Source organism: Capricornis sumatraensis, chromosome 8, assembly GCF_032405125.1.
Source record: "Capricornis sumatraensis isolate serow.1 chromosome 8, serow.2, whole genome shotgun sequence".
Classification (NCBI taxonomy): Eukaryota; Metazoa; Chordata; class Mammalia; order Artiodactyla; family Bovidae; genus Capricornis; species Capricornis sumatraensis.
In genome coordinates this window covers 101,248,742-101,264,459 of record NC_091076.1, presented here as the reverse complement: position 1 = coordinate 101,264,459, position 15,718 = coordinate 101,248,742, and the positions used below count along the sequence as shown (strand labels likewise).

Sequence of the window (15,718 nt, the reverse complement as noted above, 5' to 3'; positions counted from 1 at the left end):
TGACAGTGACAGGGCCATCAACTGAGGGGGAGCCCTGAGTTGTCCCTGTTGGTGAAGGTTCCTGCTGACCCAGTTTTTCACCACCAGCCCAGACCCATCAACTGTTCCTTTCAGCCAGAGGCTGGATTGTAACTGTCTTCAGTTTGGGCCAGTGCACAGGGAATGTGGCCACTGACCTGTAAGCCAACTGCCCTGGCTGTTTTCCAGTTAAACATTCTATGCAGATAAGCAGCCAGCCCTCATGCAGGGGTCTGCTGGCCCCAGGACTAAACCAGAAGTTGGGGGAGGGGCCCTGGCCTGCTCTGAAGGGCTGTTTGTCCAGCATCCCCCACCTTTCCCATGTGGGCGCCACCTCCCTGCCCCAGACACAGGCCAAAAGAAGTGGGAAGATAAATGAGGAGAGACAGTGAGGGCCGGACAGACCCGTCCAAGGTCCTGGAGACCTTGACTGCCCTAAGCTCCACCCAAGGTGGGTCTGGGATCTGCGTGGAAACACAGTTGTATCACATGTCGCAGCGAGGGTAGCCTGCCTTGGCCAGAGGGCTAGGACAGGGGAGGCAGAGCCGTCTCCAGGGCCCTAAGTGTGTCCATGCCGTGGATCCGGGACCCCTGAAAGGGCTGCAGGGGGTCTCAGGCTAGTGTCTTGCTTTTGGCCACACCCCCACCCTGGGAACCTGGTCAGGCCTGGGGCTTCCTCGTGCTTTATCAGGCCCTTGTGCCCTTTAGCCCCCTGTGTCCTGGGCAGACCCCAGAGCACACTGGAGGGACAGCTGGGCTCGAGGGCCCCTGGGTTGGGGGGTGGGGGAGCGCGGACCGCAGTTGGGTCCTGGGCAGCTCTGTCCCTTCCCCACAGTCCCCTCTCTGTCCCTGTGAGGTTTCCTGGCCCTCAAGTCTACCTGAACAGCACTCTTCCTGGTATCTCACCACAAAGAGCCTATCCTGTTCCATGGCTGACCACGTGGGCCCCTGTCCTTTCAACTCCCTCAGGCCCCTGGGGAGGCCCCTCTTGGGTCAGGCCTTGGTTTGACCTCATTCTGAGGGTCTCTCAGCTGGGGGGCATGCTGTACCATATCTGGCCCCTTTCCCAGGTCGGGAGTCAGGGACTTAGAGGTGGCTCACCTGGTTGAGGCACCCCACCTGGCGAAGAGCAGCCCCAGCCAGGTGTGCCCACCTGGGGTTGGGTGTGTCTCTTCAGGAGCCGCCTGGTGCCATCTGGGAGCCGAGGGGCTGTGTCCGTGAGGTGGACCACAAGCCCTGGCCTCTCCCAGCCCTGCGGGGAAGCCCCCCGGCTGCGGGAGCCTGAGGCTGGCCCTCACACCCACCCTGTTCGGCTTCCTCCACTCTAGGGCAAGGAGCTGCTGGCGCAGAAACTGCCGCTATGGCAGCAGGCCTGCGCCGACCCCAACAAGATCCCCGACCGCGCCGTGCAGCTAATGCAGCAGATGGGCAACAGCAACGGCTCCGTCCTCCCCAGCGGCCTGTCGGCCTCCAAGTCCAGCCTGGTCATCTCAGACCCCATTCCGGGGGCCAAGCCCTTGCCAGTGCCCCCCGAACTGGCCCCGTTTGTGGGGGTAAGTCCTCGCTTCAGAAAGTTCTGTGGGTGTGGGGATGGTTCCCCTTGGTGCTGGTGGTTGGCATCCTGGGGTGCCCTAAGAGGGGGCCTTGCTGGGCCCAGGCCCTCCTGCCACACCGCACCCACACCACCTCTTCTCAACAGCGGCTGTCTGCCCAGGAGAATGCACCCGTCATGAACGGCGTCTCGGGCCCAGACAGCGAGGACTACAACCCATGGGCTGACCGCAAGGCTGCCCAGCCCAAGTCCACGTCTCCCCCGCAGTCTCAGAGCAAACTGAGTGACTCCTACTCCAACACGCTTCCCGTGCGCAAAAGCGTGGCGCCCAAGAACAGCTACGCCACTAGTAAGCGCTCCACTGGGGCCCCAGGCCCACCCGGCCCACAGCAGTCACGGCATCCCCGAGGGGAGGCTGGGGGGAGCACGTGTGTGCAGCACCCTGGGGACCGCTTTGAGATTTCCATCCCGGATCCTTGAGTTTGACCAGGCTCCCCTGTGAAGTGAGTGTGGTAGGGCAGGGCGGTGCAGGGACGCCAGCAGCTCAGCCGGTGACAGGAGCGATGGGTGACGTAGGAGGGCACTTTGCTGACCGTAGGACCATTCCCTGCCCTGCCTCCAGCCCATCTGCCATGGACAGCACTCCCCCTCCGGCAGCCCCACCAGTGGGCCTTGGCCTGTGAGGGTCTCCCCATTAGCAGATGGGAAAGCTGAGCCTAAGACCCAGAGAACTGCCCCAGCTAATGAGCGGCGGGTCAGAGGCCACATCCACATGCACCCTAGCTCCCAGCTCCTTCCGGAGTCTGAGCCAGACAGCCCTGGAGGCCTGGCAGTCATCCATGAGGGTGGGCCGCCCACCTCCAGGCCCACCTGGGGGCTCTGAGCATCCCACGGTCGGACAGCTGAGCTGACAGGAGGGTGACCACGCTCTTTCCTGCGTGCGGTGGAGCTCCCCCTCACACCTGCCCTGACGTTCCTGGCAGCCGAGAACAAGACCCTGCCGCGCTCGAGCTCCATGGCCGCTGGCCTGGAGCGCAACGGCCGCATGCGGGTCAAGGCCATCTTCTCCCATGCGGCCGGGGACAACAGCACCCTGCTGAGCTTCAAGGAGGGTGACCTCATCACCCTGCTGGTGCCCGAGGCCCGAGACGGCTGGCACTACGGCGAGAGCGAGAAGACCAAGATGTGAGTCTGGCGGGGGCGTCAGCCTCCCAACCTGGGTCCCTGCGTCCTGGCTTTGGGTCCTCCTTCAGACCGATTATCCAGGTCCCACAGGTCCATTAGGGGGGACAGACGTGGCCGCAGGCCCCCACCAGCTCTCACTTCTATGTCCCTTGACTCAGCCCGGCACCCCACGTGTGCGCGTGGCCTCCCAGTCAGAAGCCAGCCTTCCACCCCAGAGCCTTTCTGTGCACGTGAGCCACCCTTGTGAGCGTTCTAGAAGTGGCCTTGAGTCACGGGCCTCACCTTCACAGCTCAGTTTGACACCTGTTGCCAAGAGGCTATGCCAACACCTGGCTCTCGCTCAGCCAGAAGCTGCCCAGGTCGGGGGCTGTCCCTTCCGACTGCCCCCACCACCCACCACCATCGTGCGTGTGTCTTTTGGTGGGCTGAGAGATCCCTGCCCGGGGCAGAATCAGCCTGCCTCCACCAGGAAGGGAGAGGCTGGGCTGAGCTTGGCTCTGGCCTCCTGGCAAGCGCCACCCTGGGTCGGGAGCTCTGAGTGCCAAGGGGCACCCTCCCATGGGGGCTCCAGGCAGCCTCTCCTGTTGGGGCTGTGGCTTTGCAGTCATGTGGAGCTGAGCCAGGAATCCCATCCTGTTTGTTGAAGAAGTTAGAGCCCTGCTCGGTCCTGGCACCTTCGCTCACCCACAGCCCCACTCCTGTCCAGGGCAGGGTGGCTCAGAGCTGGATGGATGCCCCAGTGGGGTCTCCTGGTCTCCCTGGAGTGTGTGCAGGGGTGTGAAGGCCAAATCCAAAGCTCCCGAGCACCAGGCCTTTTGGTGGAGGCACCCTGAACCCGCCTACCTACAGCCCCTGCTGTGCCCCCTCCTCAGATGCGTGCAGCTGGGCGGGGGAACTGGTGGGACCTGGGGCCAGCTAACGCACTCTGACGGGGCCTCCTGTTCCAGGCGGGGCTGGTTTCCCTTCTCCTACACCCGAGTCCTAGACAACGACGGCGGGGACAGGTTGCACATGAGGTGAGCATGCTGACGGGGCAGGTGGCCTGTAGCTCGGGGCAGGGGCTGCACGTTTGAGACCCTTGGGTCCAGGGGTGTGGAGGTGCTGTGAGGGGTGGAGGTGTCTGAGAGCTGTGTGGGGTGGGGCAGGGGCTCACCCGAGACAGTTGCAAGGGTGAACTGGGCTCCCCCTACCACCCTGGCATGCCTCACACTCTGCTCTTAAGAGGGGGCGGGGCGGGGGCTGGGGGAAGCCCAGGCCCCCCCAGGCAGCATCACTGCCGCCTTCCATTCCGCCCTCCCGTGGGGCCAAGGGAAGCAGGGGGCCCAGGTGGGCCTGGATGACCGCCCTGCCCACCCCCGCAGCCTGCAGCAGGGCAAGAGCAGCAGCACGGGAAACCTCCTGGACAAGGAGGACCTGGCCCTCCCGCCCCCCGACTACGGGACGTCCTCCCGGGCCTTCCCCACCCAGACAGCCGGCGCCTTCAAGCAGAGGCCCTATAGCGTGGCCGTGCCCGCGTTCTCGCAGGTGAGTGCGGGGCCGTGGCAGGGTCTGTAGGTGGGCGGGTTCTGTAGGTGGGCGGGTTCAGGGTGCCTCCACCAAAAGGCCTGGTGCTCTGGAGCTTTGGATTTGGCCTTCACACCCCTGTAGTGATCTGCTCAGCGGTCACAGCCCAGCGTCCTCTATAGTCTCAGGGCTCCAGAGGAGCGCGGTAACCCCTCTGTCTGCCCTCCCCCCAGCCTGGGGATCCCTCTGGACGCCGCCTCTTGGGAGGAGAAGCCCCTTCCCTGAGACCCAGGAAGCTCCTGCAGTTGTGGCTGAGTGCCCTGTCTCTGCCTGAGATGTGACCAGAACCTTCTAGTTAGCATGCGTCTGGGCTCTTAGGAGGCAGGACCAGGCATGTGTGGTCAGCCTACCTGGAACCAGGGAGCCAGAGGGGGAAGATCAAGGCTTGGGTACCCAGCGGGTCCTCCAGTGCAGGGTGGTCTTCAGGTCAAGGTGGGCCCATGATGTGAGTGTGGACGGTCCCCACAGCTCTGCTGGGGATCTCATGGGCTGGAGAGGGCCCAGACTTCCAGGACATTGGCTGTGGTGGCATGGTGGGCAGGGGCCAGCAACTTTGTTCCATGCTGGTCTCCAGGTCAGGGCCTCACTCCACCTGGGGGGCCAGGGGACCCAGGTCGGGGGAGAGGAATCAAAGAGAACTCCTATTTCTCTAGAATTTGGGCAGACAGAGAGTTGACCCAACAACGGGGGGTGGGGGTGCTCCCGGGGGCCTTCCATGTTGACAGTGTGCCATCAGAAGTGGGCAAGGCAGGGAAGGGCTCTGGGAACGTGGTGGCCGACTCGCCCTGTCCAGATGTCCGTGGCTGGTGGCTGTCATGAGCGGCCTCACCCACCCCTCCCTGCCATGAGGAGGGCTCAGCTGGTGCGCACCGTATGAGGTGTCCAGGGTGTCTTTAGGGAACTGATGATTTAGGCACAGTGAGCACGTGATTTGAGACAACTTAGGTGGTGAGTGGGGCGAGGTGGGTGGTGTGGCTGGGCCTTTGGATGGAACATTTTGGAGATAGTGAGGCTGGGTCAGGGCGAACAGCAGGGAGGGCGAGGCGGATCCAGCCTTGGGGGAGCTGTGGCACCTCGGGTCATGGGGCCCACCTGCTGAGCTGTGAGACACCCCAGTCCCTCTCCAGCCCTACCCAGGCCGCGTGGCACAGCTGGCCAGGCCTGGAGGGGTCTGACCTCTGCTTGCTGCTCTTGCATTCCAGTCTTTGGACTTGGTTTTGAAGCTGAGAGAGTGGAGGAAGGTGTCCCCAGTACCCCTCAGTGGCTTTGGGGCAGCAGCTTCTTTGGGGCCAGGCAGCTACAGTGGGAGTGTTGGGGCTCAGGCGGACGCTTGGCCCAGGGTCCAGCACAGGCCTGCATGAGGCAGGCCGCCCTCCCTGCGTCAGCTTCTGCCAGCCCAGCCTCCCCACCCAGATCCCACCCTCCACGGTTTCAGGCTCTGGGTTCTCCAGGAAGCCCTCACATGCTGGGATTTTCATCACATGACCCTCACGGCTAAGGGCCACAGGGAACATGTGCGGAAGGAGGTCATCAGGTGACCTGTCTTGTGTGAGCTCTCCACTGGCCACTGGCCAGATAAGGAAGCATCCTTGTGAATCGGGGAGGGCCCTGCTGGGGGTGGGAGGGGCACTTCGTGTCCTCAGCCGCAGGCAGCATCACACACCCTGGGGTCAGGAGGGACCCCTGTCCTGCAGACCCCGCCTCAGCCCCTGGCTCCCCAGCCTGACGCTTTCTGTCTTCCTCACCAGGGTCTGGATGATTATGGGGCGCGGGCCGTGAGCAGGTAAGAGATTTTCAGACTCGTCTTCGGGAGCTGTGGGCGGTGGGGAGCCGTCCTACCGGAAGCTGGAGTCGGGTGGTCCCTCTCCCAGGCCTGCTCGGTTGGAGCCTGGCTGGAGACCACAGTGTCTCCATTCTGAGACAGTGAGCGGGGCCTGGGGTGCCTGGTCTCTGACCCTCACCCCGTTGTGCCCTCCCCAGTCTGCTCTGTAGGGCAGGGCCCTCAGTGCAGGATGCCCTGACCCCTGGCACCAGCCGGGGGTCCCCGGATATCGCCTCATGGGGAAAGAGGCCCCTCCCGGAGCTGCCTTCGTGCTCCCCTTGTGGGTGAGTGGGAGCCAGGACTGGCCCTGTGCCCAGGCTGGAGCCAGGGACCCACTGCAGCCCCTCTCGGGTCTCTCCTCTCCTGGGGAGGCCCCTGGGCTGCCCACCACCGCCGCGTGACCCCTTGGCCTGGTTGCTTCGCGGCCCGGCTCTTTCCTGGCGTCCAGGCATCTCTTCTTGGCCAGGAGCAGGGCTCGTCTGCCCGTGCCCCGAGCTGGGCTGCGCCCTGGCCCTGGGGTCTCCTGCCCCACTCCCTAGGGCCAGGCGGCCGGCCGCGGGGAGGCGTGCGGCCCGGCAGCGTCCTGTGCTTTGTTTCACAGCGGCAGCGGCACGCTGGTGTCCACAGTGTGAGGACGCTGACCGGGCAGCTGCTCAGAAGAGCTCCCGCCGCCCCCCTGCCCCCCGGGCTGTCTGGTCTCCATCGGTCTCCTCCTCCGCTCTCGTCGGTGTCTTCCTGGGTCATTTTTCTTTCCCACTTGGCCCCTCCCCGCCTTTCGGTTGGTGACCCCAGACTCTGATCCCCCAGGGTCCATGGTGCTGCCCCATATCCACTCCCCGTGTTTACACACCCGCCCCCGCGCGTCCCGCCAGGCGGGGCGTCCTCGCCGCAGTCCCCCTTCCACCGCCGTGCTCATGACGCGCTGTCCCTCTTTGAAGGCTCACCATGAGCCAGGTCTAAAGTTTGAAGAAAAAGAAAAATTCAAAAAAGCCAAAAAAAAAACAACAAAAAGATGAAAAACAGGAAAAGGACTTTTTCTTTTTTTCCTGAAAAACAAAAACAGACATGCATGGACTCCGGTGTACGCACTGTTATCTCGCACCCGACCCCCGCGCACACTGGCACCTGTGTCGGGAGAGGGGGTGCTGCAGGCTCCGAGAGGCTCTGGACCCCGGGGCGCCCTGCCAGGCTGCACCCAGAGAGGGGCTGGGGCCGAGCCGGGGGAGCCTCCTGAGGAAGCTGGCCGCTCCTGTGAGGGAGGCCCCGGCCCCGCACACCTGCCTGCCAGGCCGGGTCTCTGACGGCTCCCTGGTCCCGACGCCACTGAATGATGTGCAGACCAGAGCGCGGTGCCAGCCTTGGGCACCATGGCCGCGACCGCACAGGGCACTGGCGGGGAGGAGGCCCGGCCGCACTCGGACATTCCAAAGACCTCCAGAGACCACCCCCGCCCCCACGTGTTCTGGAAATCGTTTCTCTTAACCAGCCTGTGACGGAGCGAGGGCGGCTCTGGGCACCCCGCCGCATCCTCCCTAAACGCTCTCGTCTCTCTGTGTGTCTCGGTGGCTTCAGAAGCAGACACGCTGGACTGAGTGGCTACTGGTTTTGCCTCCTCACGCCTTGAATCTGGGAAGTGAGCGAGGGCGCAGCTGCTCTGCCCTTCCCACCGCGGGAGCCCCGTGAAGCTGTGGACGCTCCTTTCTCTGATGTGGTTTAGCCAAACCCTCCTGCCCCCTCCCGTGGACTAGGACGTGCCTGGTAGCGTGTGTGAGAGAAGCAGCTCAAGACGCAGACAGACCCTGTTTTATAATTTAAGGAGAAAACAAAGCCAGAACACGGACCTTTGTAAAAAAAAAAAAAAAAGGAACCTTCTATGTTGGTGTTCTAATTTTGCTAAAAGATCTCAAATCCAGGGGATTCCATGCTCAATGGATGAATGTAGACACAAAACTGCAAAACTTGTATGAAGATGTAAAGTGCTGAAAATATTTTTCCTGTTTCCTTTCCCTTTTTTTTTTTTAATCTGAATTGTGCCCTGTACTGCAGTTGTTTGAATAAAAGTTTTATTTATTGCATCTAATTGAGTGTGGCGCCTCCTTCCAGCCTCGCTGCGTGCTTCTGGGCCTCGTGCAAGCCTGGCCACCTTGCCGACAGAATAGCCAAGGTGCAGATAGTGCTGGCCCACATGGCTCTCCCTGGGCACAGCTGGGGAGGCCCCCGCTCCAGTGAGAGCTGCGTGGGCCTGACCCCGGGTTTGGTGGTTCTGGCTCCAGGCAGCGTGCCTAACTGCCAGGAGCCCCCATCCTCCATCCAGCTTGCGTATCCTCGGGATCCTCAGCCCTCACTCCCCGCCACTCTACCCGCACCAACCAACCCTTGTGTTTCCTTGCAGTGCCGATGTGGAAGTGGCCAGATTTTGAGCGGCCCCTGACTAGAGTTAGTAAGTTGCCCCGGTTTTCTTGTGCTGGTCAGCCTATGTTCCCAGCAGCTCCGGAGACCCTCTGACCTGGGCCAGGGCGGGGTCCGGGGTCTGCTGAGCCTGCCTCTGCTCTCGGCTCCGGCCTTTGCTTCCCTTGGACCTGTCCTTGGGCTCTCGGGTTTCCTCTCTCTGGAAGCTGGCGGGTCTGACCTGCCCCTCTGTCTGGGTTCCCTGTGCCTCTGCTGGGTGCTTTGGCCACAATCGGGGTGGAGCCTGGTGATCAGCTGCCAGGCTGGCTTTGGGCTCCTTGGGCTGAGTGCCCTTCAGACCAGTCTCTGGGCATGGATCTGAACCTGGCCTGGCTGGCTCCTGGGCTGGTGAGTATCAAAGCCCCTTGAGGGCTAGGGAGACCAGGACGGGTCTGGGGACTGCCATGGCTGTGGAGAGAGCCACAGGCATGTGGGGGGAGCAGGCACACGCCTCTGCCCAGCAGGCGGTGGCTCTGCTGCCCGTTGTGCCCACGCTCACCTCCCCTCTGCCCCAAAGTGCCTGAGGGGCTATGTCAGGCTTTCCAGCTTCAGCCCCAGTGGCCGCCTCCAACTCCCACCTGGTGATGGTCTTTTCCCTGGCACCTCTGGAAAGCAAGCACTGGCAGCCGGGTGGGGAGAACCCACTGCTCTGGGTGCCTGTGCCTGGGTCAGAGCAGCGCTGCTCTCCCCATCCCACCCCAGCCCCGCTCCCTGGGAAGACTGCCGTGTGAAGCTGACACATGGCCCTTTACCAAGATGGTGGTCCCTTCACCCCCTTGAGAGTCACCGTGATGCTGACCCTCCCTATGGGCATCTGGGCCACTCCAGCAGGGCCTGGACCCTCCCTCTTCTTGGCTACCTTTGTTGGGTTTTGTTTTGGGTTTGGTTTTGGCCAAACTGCGTGGCTTGTGAGATCTTGGTTCCCCAACCAGAGATCAAACCCAGGCCGCTGGCAATGGAAGTGCAGAGTCCTAACTACTGAACCACCAGGGTTATAAGTTGTTTGGTGTTTATTGATGTTGCTGCTCTTCTCTTGAGCTGCAGTGTGATTCTCTGGAGACAAGTGCTCCTCAGATTGTGGTGTGGGGGGAAATCAGTTTGACGCTGGCTTAGCATGAATGACCTGGGCTATCCTTCTCCTCTGCCCCTGTCCCTCCCTTTACGAGGTGCTCTGAGACACCTGCATCTCCTGCCCCCAGCCGAGCAACCCCCACCTCTGCTGCCCCTGTGGTCCCTCTGAGTTATCAGGGCCCAGTGGGTCTCATCCCCTGGAGGTACTGGAAGTGGGTGAAGGCCCAGGGAGGCTGGCATGGCCCCTGCCTGGAACAGAGCCCCAGGGGCACAGTGGGCTGGGGAGCACACAGCATGCTGGCCGCGGCCTATCCTCGGATGGTTCTCCCGGCACAGGGGTGTCACAAGGCGCCTCTGGTTGGTTGCGGGACCTTGCTCAGCTTTGCCCAAGCTTACAGCTCTGGGGAAGAGACCAAAGCAAGTCCAGAAGGGCCAACGTTCTGAAGTGTGGAAGACACGTTGTAAGAGGAAAAGGTCTGGGCGCAAGTTGAAATACGTGCTGTAACTGCCCTCCGTGCCTTCTCTGCTCTGGAGTCGTTCCAGGATACAAGCCGCACTTCGCGCTGCCCAGGTGTTCTCAGAACCACCCCCTTTCTCATTCAAGAAGTGGATTCAGAAGATAACCAAAGGTGACTCCCCCAAATCCTCAGTGACGAACGTCTTCGGGAGGCTGGACCCTAACGCTGCTCAGCTGCAAGGGTCCCACCCTGTCAGGCCAGGGGGTCTGCAGAGGACTGGGAAGAGGGGACAAAGGGCAGGGGGCCTGGCTCGCTCCTGCCTTCACCACACCCAGGACTTCAGGCCTGCCCTCATCCAAGACGACAGATGGATTCCGTGGAAAAGCTGCCGCTGTCCCTATGTCTCTGCTCAGGAGGGGGACAGAGCCCAGCCCCTGGTCCTCTGCCAGAGTGCCTCGTGGCCCTCCCTGGGGGAGGAGCCCCAGCACCCTGACAGCTCTGACCCTCGCGCACACCGACGTCTCCCGTTTGGGTTAAGAAGTGCTTGTTCTGTGTCTGGGTGGTCCGCTGTTGACTGGCCCCAGCATCCGCCCCCGGCCGTGACAGATGTTTGCAGGACAGGAGGATCGACAGTGGCTTCAGTCCAAATCTTGTCCTGTTTTGTCATCCTGGCGTTGACCCCAGCCACCCACCCTGGGTCACTAAAGTGTCCTCCTCGGAGTGGCTTATAAACTTGTTCTTTCACAGAATGTTCCAAAAGGTAGTGGGCACCCATGGGGGCCTCGCCCTTTCCCCTGGTGCTAAAGGGTAAGGGTGTCCCACCCCAGAGTCTCTGGCCAGGGCTTGCAGGAGAGAGTTGCCCCAGAGGCCTGGAGCAATTGCAGCCGCCGCCTGCTTCCTCTGACCCTGCAGGGTGTACACAGCACACGCTTCCATGGCCACACTGTTTTGGGGGAGGAAACACAGGCAGTGTGACTGAGAGCTGGGCATCCCCTTGGGGAAGATCTTCCTGGTGCAGGTGACAGTGTGGATTTGCCACCAGTCCTTCCGGTTTTTAAATTGAGGTGTAGCTGATTTATAGCGCTGTTAATTTCTGTCATCCAGCAAAGTGATTCATTTATACATACATGTACATGCTTTTTTATATTATTTTCTGATAGTTTATCATAGGATACTTAATATGATTGCCTGCACTACCGTAGGACCTTGTTTATCCATTCTATAAGTAATAATTTGCGTCTGTTAATCCCAAACTCCAGACCCATCCCTCCTCCCCCTTGGCAACCACACCTGTTCTCTGTGAGTCTGTTTCTCTTTTGTAGGTAAGTTCATTTGTATCATTTTTTAGATTCTACATATAAGTGGTATCATATGATGTCTTTCTGATTTAGTATAATCTCTAGGTCCATTCATGTTGCTGCAACATAGCATTATTCCGCTCTTTTTTATGGCTGAGTAATATTCCATTATGTACATAATCCTTTTTGCGTCATTCATCTGTCAGTGGACGTTTAGGTTTTTCTGTGTCTTGGCTATTGTGGATAGTACTGCTGTGAACATAGGGGTGCGTTTATCTTCTTGAATTCCCGCTTCCTCAGGATCGATGCCCAGGGGCGGGATTGCTGGGTCACAGGGCAACTCTACATACTGTTTCCCATAGTGTCTGCACCAGTTTCCCACCCACAGTGTAGGAGAGGTCCCTCTTCTCCACAGCCACTCTACCATTTGTTTATAGACTTCTTAATGATGGTCGTTCTGATCAGTGTGAGGTTGGTACCTCAGTGTAGTTTTGATTTGCAGTTCTTTAATAATTAGTGATGTTGAGCATCTTTGCTCGTGTCTCTTGGCCATCTGTATGTCTTCTTTGGACAAACGTCTACTTAGGTCTTATGTCCATTTATTGGTTGGGCTGCTTTTTTGTTGTTGAGGTATATGAGCTGCTCGTATATTTTGGAAATTAAGCCCTTGTCAGTCACATCATTTGCAGATGTTTTCTCCCAGGCCATAGGTTGTCTTTTTATGGTTTCCTTTGTGTAAAAGTTGGTAAGTTTGATTAGGTCCCATTGGTTTGTTTTTGCTATTGTTTCTGTTGCCTTGGGAGACTAAGAAAACTTTGGTATGATTTATGTCCGAGAATATTTTGCCTATGTTTTCTCCTAGGAGTTTGATGGTGTCATGTCTTACATTTAAGTCTTTAAACCATTTTGAGTTTTGTTTTTGTATAGGGTGTAAGGGTGCATTCTGACTTCGCTAATTTACACAAGGCTGGTCACCGACCCTTTCTGATGAGACTGCAGGTGTGTCGGGACACACTTGGCCAGCGCCCCCTTCTGCCTCCCACTCTGATCAGCACGCGTCCCATCCTCCCTTCTCTGGGTCCCCACTTCTGCTGGGTCCCCAGCTCTGGATGGACAAACCTACCCCACTTCTAGGCCCCCCGGGACTGCCTGCCCTGACCCTGGCTGGGGACAGCCAAGGGCATAGAGCCCTCCTCCAGGACCAGAGTCCCATCAGGGCAGCAGCCCCCATGGCTGCCTTGCACCCTGTCCCATGGGCCATGACCCTGGTCATAGCAGAACCGCCAGGCGGTCCCTGCCCGAAGCGTATCTGCACAGACCAGAACCAAGGAGACCAGAGAGAGGCTCTGAGGGAGGGAGCCCACGGCCCCACCAGCTGGGTGCAGATGCGCCAAGGCAGGGGTGGAACCGAGGCCGACGTGGGTGCTGCCAGCTGTCGGGCAGTGTCTTGGAGACGCGGAAGCCATGCTTTGCTGCGTCAGCCTCTTCTCCCTAGTTGACCTTTAAACAGCTAAGTCCAGTGTGCCTCAGTGTTTCAGAAAGTGCCGGGTCCTCAGCCACACACGAGGGTGCCCCTCCTCGTGCTCTTCCTGGGCACCTGGATGGAGTGCCTGCCCAGCTCCCACGGACACCCGGCCGCGCCAAAGGCCACCCCCACCCCAGGTAACGGCTCCGCTCGTGCTGAGCCCTCCATGTCCTCCGTGCTCTCCGTGCTGTCGCCCCGGGGCTGCCTGATGTCCTGTGTTGTCCCCGCCCGGGTGGGGTCCTCCGAGCCCACTGGGAGCCCGAGGAGGACAGGCCTCCATGAGCTCGAGGCTGGACGCCGGCCCCACCCTGCACTCCTCTCATTGTGTCTCAGCCCCTTGTCTGGCGCATCTGTCTGTCCGTCAGCCGCCGTCTCGGCACCCAGGGGTGGAACGGCTCCTCTCTGAGGAGACGGTCAGCCCCTCCGCAGGGGCTGTGGGCGTCCCCCCCGCCGGCCCCTTCGCCACGACCGCCTGCGCCTTGTCTGTCATGTGGGTGTGGGACCAGCCACTCCAAACCCCCGGGACGCATGGGCCGGGCTTGTGTCCTCTGCTGAGCTATCTGTGTGTCAATGGCCGTGTCCTTGCAGACGGGCTCAGCTGCTGCTCAGGCGGGTGGGGGGCACACTGGGCCTTGGGGGAGTTCTGCACGCTGAGCTCGGATGCTGAGCTCGTAGGGGGCTGTCTCGGGCCACAAAGAGAGGACTGGGGTGCATGTGGAAGGAGCAGAGGGCCCCCCACGCTGACCCGCCCTGTCCTGGGAGGGCCTGTGGTTCGAGGCAGGACAGGTTTGGGAGCAGAGGGTGGTGCGCTGGGGCTCAGCTGGCCTTGCAGGCGGGGCCTCCACCATCCCAGCTCTGAGCTGGGAGGCTGACCTCTGGGCGGGGGTTGGTGCTGTCCACAGCCTAGGGCAGCACGCAGCACCCCTCCTGAAAACCACTGAAATGGCTCTTCTCTCCTCTCCTCAGGAACCCCTTCGCCAGCGTCCAGCTAAAGCCGACAGTGACCAACGACAGGTCTGCCCCGCTCCTGAGCTGACCGCCGCGTCTGCGCCCACTGCCTGTGGGTCCCCTTCCCTGCCCCGCCCTGCAACCTGTTTTGTTACAATCGGCTTATTCCCTGTTAGAGAATTAACTCCTTCCAAACCCTCTGCCCCTACCTCAGTCTGGCCTGGGCTGAACCCTGACTCTCCCCACAGGGTCAGGAGGTGGCACCTGGGCCGTGGTTGAGGAGAATGAGGGGGGCTGGCCCCGGGCCCTGGGGCCAACCTTTCGGATCAGGCATGTCTGTTGTGTGGGCCAGGGAGCCTCCAGGGTGCCCAGAACGCCATCCCATCGGCTTGTAGCTGAAGGGGAGCCCCTATCCAGTCAATCATGAGGCCACTCACCTGTGCGTGCCTGCAGGCAGGACACAAGGGCGCGGGGAGGGGCGGGCCGGCCCCTTTGTCTCAGAAGACAGATTTATTAAGGACGCGCACCTCCTGGCAGACTCTTGCCTGGGGCTCTGCTGGGTCTCCGTGTGCCCACCGGCAGTCTGGGGGGCTTCTCCCTGCCCATACCCAAACTCCCACCCAGAAATGGCTGCAGGGGCCCGCCTCTCCGCCCTGGCCCCAAGGAGGGAGATCAGTGCTGTGGCCTGGGTCCCCAAGCTGTGTGCGTCCTGGCCTGGGTGGGCCTCCCCCATTGATGCCCTGGCTGCTTCCCTATTTCAGCTGAAATACAAGATTTTAGAAACTTTTCTGGGTCTGTGGTATTTGACGTTTGAGGCTGAAATACAGCCAAGCTAACCACGTTGGTGACGGCAGTCCTTACGTCAGGAAATGTCTCAGGCAGCGCTCGCTCACCTCCCAGACCCTCCAAGGAGGTGCTTAGGAGCCCTGCACCACCTTCAGCCTGCCCACACCCCAGAACACAAAGCCAGGATTGGGGTTGGGGGGCGCTCCGGAGGTCTCTCACCTGGCGGAAGCTGGAGGCGGGCCAGGTGGAGTGAGGCAAGGCCCTAAAACAGATGGCCAAGGTGAGGGTGCACGGGTGCCCCACCTCCTCACACCCCCCAGCTCACCACCCCCTCCCCCCGCCACCCCATGCTGAGGGAAAGGCAGGGGGAAGAGCTTCCCAGAGGGGTCCCCCCCGCTCAGCCTTACCTAGGCAGCGCCTGCTTACCAGGCAGGAAGCGAGGGCTGTAGGTGTCACTGCCCCTGCCCTGCTCTGGGAAGTCACCCCCACCCGGGCACACTGGGGGCCCAAGGTAACTGTCTCCCTCACCAAGGTGTGCCAGGGACAGCGGGGTAAAGAGAGTGGCCTCCCTCCTGCACTGACCCAGTGGTCACAAGGGACTACAGGGACTCGCCCCCACCCCAGCACAGCCCAGGCCCCATCCTGCCCAGGGCTTCATCTGCAGACTCCAAAAAGAACACACACGCTTAGCATGAAGGCTTTTTCCTTAGCTTTGATTTCTCTTAAAAAACAGACAAAAAAGGAACAAGATCATTGTACCAGCATCCTAAGCCTCAAACTAATAAACAAAAAACCCGAAACAAGTCCCCGCCCACACCCCCGAAAGCAACAATAAACTTTACGTCTCTTTGGCAACAATAACTTAAAAGCGTCCCATATCCGTTGGCTCTGACAACAGCGGTTACAAAAATAGGCCCTGTGCTGCCCCACCCCTTCCCACTGCCCGACCCCTGCAGCAGGAACCTGTCCCCTGACGCTGACCACGGGTGCACCCACATTGCTTTGGCAGCTGGGTAGGGCTGGGCACTACCTTGCAGAGGGGAG

The 15,718-nt window shown here is 60.7% G+C and overlaps 1 protein-coding gene across 4 annotated transcripts in view; it reads left to right on the top strand.

Moving 5' to 3' along the window:
* Positions 1–14,587, top strand: part of BAIAP2 (BAR/IMD domain containing adaptor protein 2) — a 63,711-nt gene extending 49,124 nt beyond the window's left edge. Inside the window, exons 8-15 of one of the 4 annotated variants that reach the window (XM_068977153.1) lie at positions 1,347–1,571; positions 1,718–1,919; positions 2,554–2,755; positions 3,703–3,771; positions 4,117–4,279; positions 6,067–6,101; positions 8,533–8,580; positions 13,907–14,587. In XM_068977153.1, the coding sequence (XP_068833254.1) occupies positions 1,347–1,571; positions 1,718–1,919; positions 2,554–2,755; positions 3,703–3,771; positions 4,117–4,279; positions 6,067–6,101; positions 8,533–8,560 (924 nt within the window). In that variant the 3' untranslated portion in view covers positions 8,561–8,580; positions 13,907–14,587. Of the gene's footprint in view, positions 1–1,346; positions 1,572–1,717; positions 1,920–2,118; positions 2,122–2,553; positions 2,756–3,702; positions 3,772–4,116; positions 4,280–6,066; positions 6,102–6,741; positions 6,773–8,532; positions 8,581–13,906 lie in introns of those variants that run through there. The other 3 variants (XM_068977154.1, XM_068977152.1, XM_068977155.1) reach the window with 3 other exon arrangements.
* Positions 14,588–15,718: the final 1,131 nt, after the last annotated feature.